The sequence below is a fragment of the Zootermopsis nevadensis genome, unplaced genomic scaffold (genome assembly GCF_977971745.1).
Source record: "Zootermopsis nevadensis isolate Lab colony 2312 unplaced genomic scaffold, Znev_1.0 Znev_ptg000025l, whole genome shotgun sequence".
Taxonomy (NCBI): domain Eukaryota; kingdom Metazoa; phylum Arthropoda; class Insecta; order Blattodea; family Termopsidae; genus Zootermopsis; species Zootermopsis nevadensis.
The window spans coordinates 2,724,896-2,740,603 of NW_028259157.1; the positions used below are offsets into that span (position 1 = coordinate 2,724,896).

The window sequence follows — 15,708 nt, forward strand, 5'->3', positions numbered from 1 at the left end:
CTGTCCAGGAGGAAACTGATTATTCTTTCAGGATTTCTAGGCTGTCTTCTGGGATGTTGACTGCCTTGATGATGGAGGCAGTATACTGCTCTGTACATCAGCCAGTATTTACCAGACTATGTGGTGCAACATTCCAGAAGAGAGCCATCTTCAGTTGAAAATGTGTTAGCAGCCTGATTTTGAATTTTTCATACTGAGATAAATTTATGACTAGACGATATAGTTGTATTACTCATTCACATTAGACCAGGCATCTCTAGCTCATGGATCACACCCAGCCTGCCAGTTCATTTTGTGTGTGCTCTCTCACTGATTTTATTCTAACTAATGGAGTGCAGCCCAGCTCACTGTACATTTTTTAATTTCAAGAATTAAAATTGTCTTTCACCATGGACAGGAAATGTTTATTATACGTGCTTTGGTAGCTACATCTATTATGTTGCTATCAGGTTACACATGGAAAAGGTCAGCATGTTTCAAACCCATATGAAGGACAATTACAGAGGATTATTGACCACAGTTGTATTTCTTATAGGCTAATTAGTGTTCTGGTGCAAATAACCAAATCAAGCAGTTGTGTTGGATTGTGCGTCTCCTCTGAGCATGTGATAACCTTTCTCATGAAAGTGTGTAACGCAGTCCTCCGCAAGCAGTACTTCCCACTGGCATGGAAACATGCTTGTGTGGTGTCCATACTAAAATTGGGGAAGGACCCGTGCTACCCTCTTCCTACAGACCCATCAGTCTTCTTGACACAGTCGGCAAACTCTTTGAGAAAATCCTACTAACTATGGTCCTACAGGAGGTAAACATGCGAGGGCTGCTGGGTGATGAGCAGTTTGGTTTTTGACCCAGAGAGCATGATGCTGCAGCTAGCCCGCCTCGAAAGGTTCAACAGAAATTTTCCTGGATGTGGTCAAAGGCCTCCTTTATAAACAAACCGTTCTCAAATACCCGTTCTACCTGGTGAAAACCATTCCATCCTACCTTGCCCGCCGAACATTCCAAAAACCAACGAAAAAGCTAAGAGCGGAGTCCCGCGCTAGCGTAAGACATCGTCCCTTGCTAGGTAACACCATTCCTGCGTAGGAAACGCATTACTGGAAATGGTAAACAGAGCCTTATAACTGAAACGGGAATTTGCATACGATAACGGGGGTGTTGTGGCGGGAGCCTCGACTATTCAAACTAGGGTCTGTTGCTGCTGATGAGAGGTTATCACGTCAGTCAACTTGTCCTTTGTGCAAAGGAATTTGGTTGGTTCTCTGGGGTTAGAACCCAGAGCGGGTGAGGTCGCTTCAGCTGAAGACACCTGCGACTTTGGGGGGGAATCACTTCAGCTGCAGGCCTCGGTGACTGGGGGAAGCCGGCCGTTTGCCTCTTGAATTATACCGTGGTATTTGCCTTTTAACTGAGGAAAAACACGGAAAACCTCAGCCAGGGTATTGGTCATCTCGTTGCGCCTACTTGACTGCCTTTTCAGGGACAGCCTCGGCTTACCTGCTGAACATGAACTTTCCAAACGTCCTTCCTGTCAGCTACATCCACATGTCGTGCCATGTGCGCTGGAGGGGTTCAGGGTTGATATTATTAAATTGGGCTATTGGCAATCCTGATTCCAGTGGCTATGTGAATAACTAGTAAAATCAGTTGGTAGAGTAGTTCAAAGAGGTGGGTGGAAGTTTTGTGGGTAGACGTGAGCTTCTTGTGATTAAATGGCTTCTACGAAGGTAATATTTATGCCTGCTGCAGCCAATTTGATGTTTAGAAGAACTACAAGGCCGCATTTGTCATTCTTAGCAGAACAAAATTACAGTCACTCTGTGTCCCAAGAGACAGTTGCAGCGGAGAGCAAAAATGCTGTATCGCCGTCAGTCAAGAAGAAACAACAGAAATTTCCATTTGCAAAGAACATTTTCCTTGGGAAGTTCGACAGTGATATTCTTACTTATCCCGAGGTTCTTGATAAGGAACGATTACAAACACTTAATGAAATGGTTGCACCCATTGAGAGATTTTTTTCTGATGGTGATTGTTTTTGTACTATATTTAATGACACCCTCATATTGTTATATTGCTGCTAGTAGTAACAGCAGCAACTGAGAACACCTTTATGCGTATCAAGCCCAACCCAACTACGCGTATCTCAGTACAAATTTTGGGATATGTATGGAATTTTACATATCATTCACAAGCCATGATCTAATGAAGTTTTGAAAATTGGAGCGCAGAAAGGAGATGCATTGATTTATATTTTGACAAGGTTATGTTATGTATAGGTTATATGTTATTACTGTTTGCAACTGGCATGTTTGAATTCTTGTCATGTTTTGACATGAACTGCTGAGTATCTGTGGTATTGAAATCTCGTGGCAAGATGCAAGTGTTTGTGTCCCACCACTCTTTAAACACTTCTTTCTTTTCATATTAAATTTATCCAGTTTTACAGAATGTACTTTTCAGGTGTTAATGGCATAAATTATTTGTAGTATGTACTTATTTAAATTTAGATATTCACAGATGAAGACTTACTTAAATGTAACCGAATAACACAAAAATTTCTGATAGGAAAGAGGATTTATTCTGTAATGGTGAATGACTTGATATGATAAAGTGACATAAAAATACTATGAGAGCTTCAGCCTATAGTTCTGTAGAAATGCTATAGTGGTAATTGTAAGCAGAGTGTGTATGTGGTGAAAGCAGTGTTATATGATAATGTAATATGCAACCAAGTATATATTTCATGTATCATTTTCAGAATACAGGAAAAAAACCATTGTGTGAAGGTAGATAATACATCTATTGACATTGCAGTAAACAACATCAACAAATTTTATACTTTCTAAGAGCGGTGTACTGTATCAGCACTGTTCAAACCATCCAAAAGCCAGAAAGACACTAGAACAAAAGTTTGTGGATTTTGAAATTGGGGATTACTTTTAAAAGGATTTTTGAATGATGGGTAAACTGGCATTACTCATTAACTGCTAGATGATGATGACTAACATTTAAATTGCATCCATGGAGAAGTCAAGAATAAATTAAATTTAGTATATTGTTCTTGGGGAAAGTAGTTTTCTTCTCAAGTTTGTCTGTAGTGTGGCATTCCTGTATGTTATGTTGAATTCTTGGTTTTTCTTCCAATACTTTTCACCCACACAAATACATACATTGTTCATTGTCCGTTCACTTGGACAACGTGTTTCAGTGCTTCAAACCAATATGACCATCATCAGGTTAAATTTCCTGTTTCTATGACATTGTACATTTATAATTATAAATGTTTTAATATCTAGTTATTATTTCTGACCATCAGGGAGGAGGTCTTTAATGTAATGACATAGGAGCAGGGAATTGAACCTAGTGATGGCCAGATTGGTTCAAAACATATTCTTCAGGTTATGTGGAGTATGTGGAAAGTGAGTATTGTAGATGATGCAGTAGGGCACCAGAAAGTTAGGAAACTCCACACAGCATTTTTCAACAGATAATTAGTAACATAATATAAATTTCATGCTTAACACAAAGGAAATGTGTAATTTTGCTTTGAATTTTAATAATGAATTATACTTCTTGGTTTCCTGTTATAGTTGACTCCAAAAAGATTGATGCAACTGGTCATATCCCTCAAGAAACATTAGATCAGTTGAAGTCTTTTGGTTTATTTGGTCAGCAAATTCCAGAGGAATATGGTGGTTTAGGTTTGAATGCCACCGAGTATGCCCGGTTAGGTGAGGTCACTTCAATAGATGGATCAATTGCAGTAACACTAGCAGCACACCAAGCCATAGGACTCAAGGTTCGATTTTACTGCTTCATATTTTCAGTGTTCAGTGCTGGTAATGTGCCATTTAATGACAGGAGGATCCAGATAGTTATACATCATTTCAGTATGGTGACTGCACTTTAGTCCACACCACATGTCATCTGCAACCATACTCCTTGTAAAATTAACCTTCAGCTTCGGCCTGTTTTTAACTTTACCAATAAAAATACAAGATATCTGTCAGTAAATAGTGTGACTAAAAAACAATGTTATGTGAGTAAAAGAAGCATAAGGAAGTTGTCACCATATTATAAACCTGGCAGATCTTTGGCCTATGTTTTGCTCTAAAGCACCTTCAAATTAATTTTCATACACTGCTATATGTTTGCCAGCATGTTTACCATAGCTGAAAGCACTCTTGTACTCCCCATTATAACCTGTCTGTTGACCAGCAGGAAGCCACTTTTTTTGATAAGCAGTTATTTTAATTTCAGGGAATTCTCATTGCTGGTAATGAGGAACAGAAACGTCGCTATCTTCCTCGTCTAGCAACAGGGGAGTGGATTGCAGCATTTTGTCTCACAGAAGCTGGAAGTGGATCTGATGCTGCTTCCATCCAAACACGAGCACAACTGTCTGATGACAAAAATACATGGATATTGAATGGAAGCAAAATTTGGATCAGTAATGGTGGCATTGCGAACTTGTTTACAGTTTTTGCAAAAACAGAGGTATGTGAAACAAATGAAAGTGTTTTAGCAACAAATGAAAAGCTGTTCATATTTCAGTAGCTTTTACTTCAGGTTTGGGTGGACCTTTTTGCCTGAGAGTTATAAAAGTGAAGTATAATTACTGAATGTTGTGTGATGTTCAGAATTAGATAATTGGTATTGTGTACTTATTTGTGACTTGTTTAGTAATTACATGTGACAATACATGAGCAGCCTGAGCAGCTTTAAAGTTATAATGAAATATTTCTTTTGTTGTACGGACAGAAATAAAACTTGTAAGATTTGAGATTTTCACAGCAGTGAGTCTGAAGATTGCTGTCTTCTGGGTTATTGCGTCGTGTAGTCTGGTAAATTTCCACCAACATTTCAGAGGTCATACTGCCTCCGTCATCAGGGCGATTAAAACTCCTTTAGTATATGTTCTGATTTTATTATGAGCCTAGTTTCTATTTCTTATGTTGTACTTATAAATTTTGAAATTTTAATGCTTTATTACTTTCTTATTCTAGCATTACATTATGATTATGTTGCAGATTTGTGTTTTGTAATTTGTTAATATGTTTAGCTCTGTTGACAGGAAATTTAAATTCCTGGCTTTACAGGTTGATGGTATTTGAATTGAAAATAAGTATATTGCAAAACATAAAAAACCATATCTTGATTGTCCTCACAGAACACATTGCTAGTTAAAACATTCAGCAACAAAAAATGTTCTTAAGCTTTTGCAAGCAAGCAGTGCTGTATAAGAAACTCTGTAAAAATGGAAAGAGTTGATCAGTGAAGAGTAATATTAACATGAATCTTGCTTGTGTTGATGTGAATTACATGAGCTTGCTTGGGGTTATATTCTTCTTTGATTGACATTAAGGTAATCCAGTACTAGGAACTTATTTATTATACTTTTTTTTACAGATAACTGGCCATATAGGAGAAAAGCAGGATGTTGTGACAGCTTTTTTAGTTGAGAGGAATTTTGGTGGTGTAACCAGTGGAAAAGCAGAAGATAAATTAGGAATCAGAGGATCAAACACTTGTGAGGTAAGGTTTAGATTTCTAACCATAAGTCTGTTTATAGAATATATGCATATACTTTTTAGTTTTCTTCGCCAGAGTGCATGAAGTATGTTCATGTCATTATGTCTATCCATGTGCCTGTATGCTTTATGTCTGAGACTACTGAACAGATTTACATTAAATTTGGCATTGGTTAAATCTCAACCACCATATGTAATGTTTTTTTATTATTCAGTATTTCTCAGATGGGAGGTTTTACCCACATTTTATTTCGAACTTTAACAGCCTTGGTTTAGTGTTGAATGGACTTTTTTGCATTGAACTTGTATGTAGCCAATTTTGCATTCAAGATCTTCAGCTGAATGGTAGAAGTAGCTAGCATGAATCTGTGAGTTTGGACTCAGGCACATGAGAGTAGGTGAAGGAAAGGGAGCAGGGAGAATAACAGTCAGTCAGTACAAAGCCTCAACCAGCAAGCCATGCATGAAAGGCCTTCTTATTTTAATGCCATAAACAATAGTGTGCTTGACATAATGTTTTCAGATAAAGAAATATTTACCATATACAAAATGGCATGTTAAGGTCAGGCATACATGTTTACAATGATTTTATGCCACTGGCAACTGTTACGTAGCATGGTCCTTCACTCCGCTCAGTCTTTGTATGCATGTTGTGCTGTTTCAAAGTAATTTTGTGTTTTCATTGTGCTAATTATCAAACTTCGTGTTTTTATAAATTTTAATTTTGTAAAATAACATATTCTGATAAGCTTCACCATTGTTTTGGACTTTGTCTATTATCTTGGTTATTTGTTAAAAACACACCATCATCAGAACTCTTTAGACTTACCTCAGCATTTTCCCATTTGGCCAGGAACATACATTCCTTACTGGGATATAGATGAGGGTTGTTCAATAAAGACTGAGAATGATTTTTTTAAAACATACCTCCTGTATTCTGAATTATTACAAGTGCATTATTTTTCAAAATAGGCTCCCCTGAAATCGATATTTTTCTCAGAATTTTTGCAACTCATCAGAGACATGGCTGAAGCCATTTTTGGACATCATCTTTAAAATCACCTTCACAGCTTAGACTGCAACATCTGCAGTCTGGAAGCACTGTCTTCGAAGCTACCATGTTAGTGTAGGGGACAAATAAATCACAAGGCACTAGATATGGGCTGTAGGGAGAGTGGGGGTATACAGAATGCCCTTGTCAAAAATTGAATGACATTATTTGCATCACGTGATCTGGCATTGTAATGATGAAGCATCCAGTGTTCAACAAGCTCCAGTTGTTTTCTTCTGATATGGTCCATGAGGGTTTTGAGAACTGTTCTGCAATGTAGCATGTTGTTATGCTTTAACATCAATCATAATGGATGTGTGGCTTTGGGGGTGAAATAGCTGTAGCTTGTAATCAAGGTCACAGGACAAGCACAACTAAACATGCAGTGATATGTAACTCCACATGCTGACTTATACTTGTTGGTGCTACCAACCACCATAAATGAGTTCCCTTAAGACTTCAAACATTTTACAAAAAATCATTCTCAGTGTTTATTAAACAGCCCTTATATTTTCTGTACAGACCTAAAAGGTTAAATAGGGGTTTCATTGTGTCTGATTTTTTGTTTCAATAATTTGGAGTAACAACCATAACCAAAGTAGAGTTTGAGATTCTCATGTTGATAAGTACATAGATGGCTATCTTCTGGGTTGTAGTTCCGTGTAATTTTCAAGGTCCTTGCTGCCTCCATCATCATGGCAATAAGTAACCACAATCTGTCACAGTTTTAAATTTTCAGTATTTTCAGATTTATCTAGTAGAGAGCAGATTGTTAATACCAGTTCAAAATGGCAATGGTTTTCCATGAATATAAGGGCTAGGTGTGTATTTTGAAGAGTACATTCTGTGTGAGCTGTGGATTTTGCAATGAATTTACAACAGGAACATGAAAGTCCCATTTTATTTGCTAATATTTGTAATTTATTTTTTGAGGTGAATTTTGAAAATACTCCAGTTCCAGCTGAAAATATCTTAGGTGAAGTTGGTGATGGTTTCAAAGTAGCAATGAACATTCTAAATAGTGGACGCTTCGGCATGGGCTCTGGTTCAGCAGGTATGCTAATAATTTTCTTTTCATCTTATTAGCATGGCAGTTGATATTCACTCTGTGATATGGTTAACAAATGTAAATCAAAATTAAAAATAACAAATTCAGTACAGAATAAAATTACACAATTGCATTAAGAATAAATAGGAATAATTATGCTGCCCTGTGAAAAGTATGAAAATTTGGAGACCAATTATTTACCATGAGGAAAGAAAGATGCTAACATCTGCAAAAAGATGCTTTGTATAATTCTGAGTCAGAGCAAGTCCTGGTCCTAATCCATGGTTTGCAGAATTATGCATTTTAGGAATTTTAGGAGGAGGGACTGAGTGCAGTACATGCTGGCTGTGTGTTGAGAGAAGTTGAATATATCAATAGCACGCTCATCAGATGACATTTGTTTTATTATTTATCAGATGACATTTGTTTTATTATTTACTGTGGATGGGACTTATGGTAATTTAAAATAGAAGTAAAAGTAATAGCAGTGTAGAGCAAAACAAAGACAATAAAAAATATACATCAGCAACTGTGATTGAATTAACTTTATACTATTGTAACTAAGAGAGGACATTAATGAGCCAGGATAACTCAGTTACCTCATTGACTATAGTTTGGGATTCTGGGGTTCAATTTTCAGTGCAGGCAGGAACATTTCTGTACATCCACACCAGTCCGAAACCCCATTCCCCAATCTGGCACTGGAGATAAACTTAACAAGAGTATGAAGCTGATCACTCTGCTAATAGTCTCTACAAGCACTTTGTTGTTATTTGTCGAATTTCCCCCAACAAATTACTCCTTGTAACATGATGAAGTAGAAATAAGTAAGGTTTGGAGTGCTTGGAGTTTTACTTCCACACCTAAATACCATTATGTCATTGTGCTAAGGCAGAGGGCAACTTTAGTTTCAGAGGACAGTCATTAACAGGAAGAAGGAATTATGAAGCCTGTGCTAAAACAGGAAAATTGGAATAATAAAATCAAGATAAACAAAATGTGGAAATAAAAATAATGTTTTAAAATGTTCAGTTTCAGCAGGACATATTTTTTGCTGTTCAGGTTTACAAAGAAACAGTAAATAAACTTGAGAAATAATGAATATCTATAAAATCTTTGTAGGCAGTCAGCCATGTCAATTGGTTACACAATGTGACCAACATTTCAGGAAACCATCTCCATCCCCATCATCAGAGTTCTGATCAGAATATCAGAACCCTGATGGTGGGGATGGAGATGGTTCCTGAAACGTTGGTCACATTGACATGGCTGATTGCCAAGTTTAGTTGCCACGAAATGTCTTCATTATGGTAATTGTGATTTTCCTTATGAATCAGGTGTTCTGAAGAAGCTCATAGGTTGGACTGCTGAGCATGCCATCAACAGGCAGCAGTTTGGTAAACCGTTGGCAGAGTTTGAATTGATTCAAGAGAAATTTGCAAAAATCACATGTCTGACTTATGCAATGGAGAGCATGGCTTACCTAACTGCTGGGATGTTAGACACCTATGAAAATCCAGATTGTGCTGTTGAGGCTGCTATAGTGAAGGTAAAACATATGATTTAATGTAATTATGAAGTTGATAATCAACAGAAAATAATAAGTATAACTGAATGATAAATATCTTCTGTCAGGACTTACTTTAATTTTTTATAAATTTAAGCAAGATGAATAAATGCTGAACTTTCTTCACCCTAATAAATCAATACAAATGTTTTAATTTCTTTTTCATATCCTACTATGAACATTTCATTACTGCATAATAATTTGATATTATGAAAATTTATCTTTAAGTGATATAATATGACTTCCCTTGGCATACTTAAATGTTCAGTGTAACAGTATTAAAAATTTATGGTCATCACTAAAGTATAATAAATGTGAAATGTTACATTTATGCAGTGCATAAGACTGAATAACCCACAAACATTTTAATTAATTATAAAAATGAAATTGTAGGCCATATGATATTCAATTTTCCGTAGGATCTTGAGAAACCAAGCTGGCAACCCACTTGTATAGGTTCTTCTTTGAACAGCTGGTTTGATGAGAAATAACAGTATGAAATTTAAGGAAAAAATATCACTAAGACATGAATGTTTTAAGTCCACAACTGGAGGTTTGTTAGAAATAAGTTGTGCATATTTTCCAGTATGGACCAAAATTAAAATTATGAGATTCGAGTGTCTAACATTTAATGATTATAGTGCCTTTTTTCTCTCCCACTGTGATACATGTACAGTACTTGAGTGACAGAATTAGTTATAATTTCAGGTGTTCAGTTCTGAAGGCTGCTGGTATGGTGTCAGTGAATGTCTGCAGATTCTTGGAGGAATGGGGTACATGAAGGACTACCCATATGAACGCATCCTCAGAGACTCCCGCGTTACTATGATTTTTGAAGGAACAAATGAGATTTTAAGAATTTTCATCGCATTGATGGGTACACAAATTGTTTTCTATTAATTATATATTGTTTATTCAATAACACTGCATCATCTGTAGCTGTTGTTTAATGTAAAATGGGGAAAACTGGACATCATAGTGAATTAACCTGGCTCTTGCCTGGTTAGAGAATGACAGAAACCATGATATAAGAGTATATTGAAAGATGACTGCACATGATATGTTCTGAAATATTTCATGCTGAATTGTGTATAAACAGTTTCAAAATTGTTTAGTGAAAATATATGAACATTTGATTTGCAGGAATTCAGTATGCTGGAATAGAATTGAAAGAAGTAACAAAGAAGATGAGGAATCCTCTTATGAATCCTAATTTTTTCTTTTACACAATTTGGCAGAAAAGACGGCAAGTTAATGATTCACCGACATTGAATCTGGGCTTGGATGGATACCTGCACCCTTCGTTACAGGTACTGACTGCTTTCTTTCCAATAGACAGGCAAATATTGTGTTGGTTAATAACCAGGATCTCGTGTTTAACATATGAAAACTGAAACCTTATTTTTTTTCAGGGATCAGCAAAATTACTGGAGTACTGTGTCTTGCGTCTGCAGTATGGGGTAGAAACTGTCTTGTTACATCATGGTAAAGCCGTCATTGACCAACAGATGATGCTCAAGAGACTTGCAGATGTTGCTATTGACATTTATGCTATGACTGCTGTATTAGGGCGTGCATCACGGTCATATTGCATTGGATTACAGAATTCAGCTGAAGAGGTAAGTAACATGCTAAATCTGAGATAGAGTAAATAAGTAAGTGCTGTAGTTACCAAATGTCTTGTAAGTTGCCCTCCGTAGTTCCAGGTCATGCTGGATTTAGCATGGTTAGATAGTGATTTAGTGGTCTGATGGTGTGGCAGTCATTTAAAGAAACACAGACTGAAAGGCCTTATGTTTGATGCTGGTTTATCAAATACAGTATGGCAAAAGCTGAGAACCCTTGCTCTATTATGTCTTCCTTGGTATGTCTCACCCATCGTTATTGTTGATACTGTTAACGTTATATTTCGTTGTGACCCATTGCTAGAAGTGTGGAGTTAATAGAATAGCTGCTGCTGCTGCTTTTATATGTGTGTGTGCGCGCGCGCAGCACTTTTTCCTCTTTGCTGCTCGCTTACAGTCAGTCATGCATGAACATAGAGATGTTTTATCTGGAGCTTGAACATTTTATATACAAAGCTTGAGAAAGTATTCTCTTTATTAATTCCTCATGAGATGTGTATTGGTTGAACTCTTGACTTCACTACCACTACATAAAATTTTATGCACCTCAGGACATTTAATTGATGAGTCAATGCTTTGTAGCCTTGGTAAGTTTGTACAGATATATGTAAGTAATTTCTTAGTGCAGGATCATCCTTGAATAAGTTTGGAAAGGTGTACTCTTTTCAGTACCCTGACATTCCAAAGACATTCTTCATGCCACATCACATTCATTATTGCAATAATGTCTTGTAAGTCATTGTTAAGCAACAGTGTCATTAGGTCGTTGCTTCTCAGTGATCTGAGGTCATTGTTGCACTAATAGTCCTAGGCCATTGTTATACAATGGATAAGAATTTACATAGTGGATGTACTCCAAATAAGAAATTAGAAAATATCTATAGAATTAATAGAATTTTACAATGCAAGTCACATAGAATAGACAGAATTGAATATTATACTTGTATTGCATTTGGATGCAGTGTACAAAATGTTTGTAATTTATAAGCACACTAATTTTTCCTTTGTTTTGAAGTCTGTAGTCTCATCTTTGATTTAAGGTCATATTGTTCTCGGTTAAATATGGAAAATTATGCAGTTATAAATTTTCTAGAACAAATTTTTCTGCTTTCAGATAACTTTGGCACATACATTTTGCCATGATGCTTATATTCGAGTAAAGAGGAACATTCTTGACATTGATGATGGTCCAGTAATAAACAATGACTACAATTACAAGAAAGTGGCAAAACAGGTATTCAAGAGCTATGGATACTTTGCAGAGCATCCACTTGCAAGAAATTACTAGTGCATATTATTTGTATGTGAAATAATTCTGTATTTGTACAAAAATAAAATTACAACTTTTATAAAGGAAGTGCAGAATATCATATTTATTAAAATTTAAATGTCACAAATACAGAGGAACTTCTTTTATGTGATTACTTGACTTTACCAACAGTTCTGCTGAAGTATTAAGACATTTTACTTCAACATCAATAATTTATCCATTTTATGAGAACAGTTTACAAAAAAATATTAACAGAAGTATGTGCATATAAACTGAACAGGTTGTTGAATGTTTGGCAGTAGTGTGTACTTAGAGGTAGAAAAGTTAAGTCTTGTCTGTGGACAACCAGGCTAGCCTAATAAAAGTTAAAGAACACATTTTTATGCAGATTCCTTGATGAGACTTTCCTTCAGGGGAAACATTTCATAGTACATTACAGTTAGCAGTTTTTACTGCTAAACCACACTATGTGTAGGGTGGTGCATAATTAATTATGTCGTGAAGCACAGGAGTATACTATGCGCTTTTCACGATCTCTTGGCTGAGATGTTTGTATCATCTTCAATCTTTTACAGAAAAATAAGTAACTCCTGTGTCAAGATTAGCTGTAGCTGTTCAGGTGTAAAAATGTCTGCATAATTTTCTTGGCATCAATGAAATTGAGCTATTGTTTGTGAAATAACATTTCAACAATTACTGCACACTGCTGGGCTGTACAATGAGTCTCAATAATTTTCCTAGTTTCAACTTTGTTTCAAAAAAATATATAAATAATAAACAGTGGTATTTTGAACCAAACATTAATCCAACATAACCCTGTACCTTCTTGCTCAACTGAGACATCCCTAACCTTACAGAAGTATTTTTGACGTAAATACGTCTATACGGAAGGGTCATTCGGCAAAAAAGCGTAACGAAGTTGTGTATGATCCATATCAACAATGTAAATATGGACCGATAACAATGGTCAGCTTTTATATGAACTCCTGTGTGGATTGTTATGTTACCTAAGAAACTAATTGTTGTGTCATCTGTTTACTCGGCATTGTGTTACATTACTGCCGTCAACAATCCGCTTTCGTTATTGCGGAAAGAGCTAAGCTGTGAATCGCTTGTAGAAGAAGTGTGTCATAGACTAGATAATTTTGTGCTGGTAAAAACGTTTTAGAATATCACAAGTACTTATCTTACATAAGATTTATTACATTTCATTACACAGACGTATTTACGTCAGATTCTCCGGAACCGTGGTTCCACTGTCAACTTTTTATACCTCCTATGTACCATCTGTTCTGAAATAACTGCCCATTTAGCTGAATGTGATTAAATTTATCCATAAATACACTTCCGAACACTTCACATGTGTGTCAATCCGAGGTAAAGAATCCATCAAGCGTAACTAATTCAAGTTAAATAAGCAATGTCTTAATCAAAATTATCTCAATTGTAAAGAATGTATAAAAGAAATATTTAGAATAAAGCCAATATATAAACTTCCTTTCCGTATAGACGTATTTACGCCAAATTCTCCGGAACCGTGGTTCCACTGTAACTTTTTGGTTCTGCTTTCTATCAATAGTATTTCCCCACAAATATTTTCTTGATTTTCTGTGATTTCATACATATTATATCGCTGATTCTACTATACTTGCGTTCGAAAACAAAGGTTTCGATATCGTTCGAGGTACATCTGTTCTTTTAATTCACGTCTGTGCGTTTGGCACAGATGTTTCGTTCCCAAGATGGCGGTTGTTTTGTTGGCGTAGACAACGTGGATTATGGGCTCAAGAGTTTGGATCTAGCAAAGTAAAAAGTAATGTGACATTTGCTTAATTCTGCCCTATTATGGAAGAAGTAACACAACACAGTTCTGCATAGTGTTATGCTTTTCTGTGTATTTGCAATTTTCTGATGAAATAGATATGCAACATGAGTCGTGTAATAGCACTTTCAGCATATATTTTGACAAAAATTTAAAAACATGCTGTTGGATGTCATTTTTGTGGTATCCGTCGTTTTAATTTAGATGGTTTCTTAGCTATCTGATGCATTGGATGGATGTAATTACGTCTGTCAGTAGAAATGTGAATGTGATTGTCCATTCCTGTTTTCAGATTTTCTTTATAGTTGTGTTTAATTTATGGAGTCCTTAAACAAGATTACGCATGGAGTGACTTTAGTAGAGTTGTATAATTCTGATGTGTCTATTATATGTTGCTGAAGGTGGAAATATTGGTGTGTAGAAGAAAACTTCCATAATAATTTGCTTCATGGCATGCTGATGGTATACTTGTTACTTGAACTGCAGCATTCCTAAAACTCTGTTTTAAGAATAAGAAAATTTAACTCATAAATAATTTATTATAACACACGTGCCTGTCTTGGGAAAAAAATAATTAAATACTGTGGGACAAACAAGCAAAACGCAAACCACTTCGCTAGCAAAATGGGTTTTGCTCCTGCACATTCAGAAACTCACTGTCCTCTTGCTGGAATACATTGTTTAAATCATGGATAATTTGTGTGAGTGGCATGTGGCATCTGCTCCTCATATTAGCTGATCAGAGGTCTCTAACTGGGCAACTTTGCATGAATCAGAGTGAATAATTTGCAACAAGTGAACTTGCCTGAAACATCAGGTGATAGAATTCTATTCCAGTTATCCATTTCATGCATAAATATATATTCTTTAATGTGGTGTTTTAAGCCATATGGTTTTTATTGCTGTATTGCATCATATTGTGTAATATCTTTAGTTCTGTAAAAGGAAACCTTGCAGTACACATTTATGTAAACTGTGTCATGAACTATAGTCCTTAAATGTAACAAAAAATATTTGTTTCAGTTTTAGTAGTACAGCTAGATGTCTACTGGTGGGTGGTGTAAGATAAACTATTAACTCATTTTTGATCCATTCCAGTGTTTGGGCCCCATGTGATGGAAGAAGAAGTTTTACAAAACTTGGAGCCAAAAACAGATGTAGTTTCACAACAGCATGTAAGTTACATCAAATGACTCTCCTGCTCAGTTATTATGGGAACAAGAATGTCTTGCAAATTGTCTGTAGTATCTGTCTTTGCTATAGCTTTCGTCAAATATTTGGTGACAGTATTAATTTGGCTACTATTTACCAGTTGTTAATGATGATTTAACTTGAATACTTTAATAAACATATATTTCTGTCTAAGGAGTTTCAAGGGATACAATTTTTACTTGTGTAAACAGACTGTCAACAACTAACATACATTTCTGTATTAAATGAACTACCAGACTGATTTAGATAAAAATTACAGATAACATAATACCACTTTTTATAATGCACAGTGGTCTCTTCTATGTGCCAGAATTGTTATGTCCATGAAGGAGGATTGAGCAGTTCCCTCAAGAAGCTGACTGCAGTGATAACTTTTATGTCTCCTAGTAACAGTATTTGAAATTTTACAATTTTAAGAAAATGCCATTGATGGAATTGAATCATAAGTCCCCATTTCCACAATACTGTCACTATTTGCACTGAATTTTCACAGCCATTAAGCCAATTCCATTCCATGTTTCTCCAAAACATTGGTGTCTTCCTATAAGTCCACTTTGATTTACAACTCTTGGGATGTGA

The 15,708-nt window shown here is 35.8% G+C and overlaps 2 protein-coding genes across 6 annotated transcripts in view; both read left to right on the top strand.

Moving 5' to 3' along the window:
* The first annotated feature begins 1,625 nt into the window (after positions 1-1,625).
* On the top strand, positions 1,626-12,182 carry LOC110830236 (complex I assembly factor ACAD9, mitochondrial). Its single transcript, XM_087355767.1, has 10 exons — positions 1,626-2,028; positions 3,594-3,802; positions 4,264-4,500; positions 5,413-5,538; positions 7,519-7,639; positions 8,971-9,182; positions 9,909-10,077; positions 10,344-10,510; positions 10,613-10,819; positions 11,940-12,182. Exons 1-10 carry the CDS (start codon positions 1,716-1,718, stop codon positions 12,111-12,113), a joined length of 1,935 nt encoding a protein of 644 aa, XP_087211893.1. The 5' UTR covers positions 1,626-1,715; the 3' UTR covers positions 12,114-12,182.
* Positions 12,183-12,329: 147 nt separating this feature from the next.
* The window catches only part of LOC110830231 (exportin-T), a 32,698-nt gene continuing 29,319 nt past the window's right edge, over positions 12,330-15,708 (top strand). For 4 of the 5 annotated variants that reach the window (XM_087355764.1, XM_087355762.1, XM_087355763.1 and 1 more), the window contains exons 1-2: positions 13,779-13,908; positions 15,016-15,092. In XM_087355764.1, the coding sequence (XP_087211890.1) occupies position 13,908; positions 15,016-15,092 (78 nt within the window). In that variant the 5' untranslated portion in view covers positions 13,779-13,907. Of the gene's footprint in view, positions 13,249-13,778; positions 13,909-15,015; positions 15,093-15,708 lie in introns of those variants that run through there. The other variant, XM_087355765.1, reaches the window with a different exon arrangement.

Bases quoted from the DNA above. Each gene is read 5' to 3' on its own strand.
- LOC110830236 (XM_087355767.1), top strand. From the start codon at position 1,716: ATGGCTTCTACGAAGGTAATATTTATGCCTGCTGCAGCCAATTTGATG. The intron at 3,803-4,263 runs GTTCGATTTTAC...TTTTAATTTCAG, and splicing joins ACCAAGCCATAGGACTCAAG to GGAATTCTCATTGCTGGTAA. The intron at 4,501-5,412 runs GTATGTGAAACA...TTTTTTTTACAG, and splicing joins CAGTTTTTGCAAAAACAGAG to ATAACTGGCCATATAGGAGA.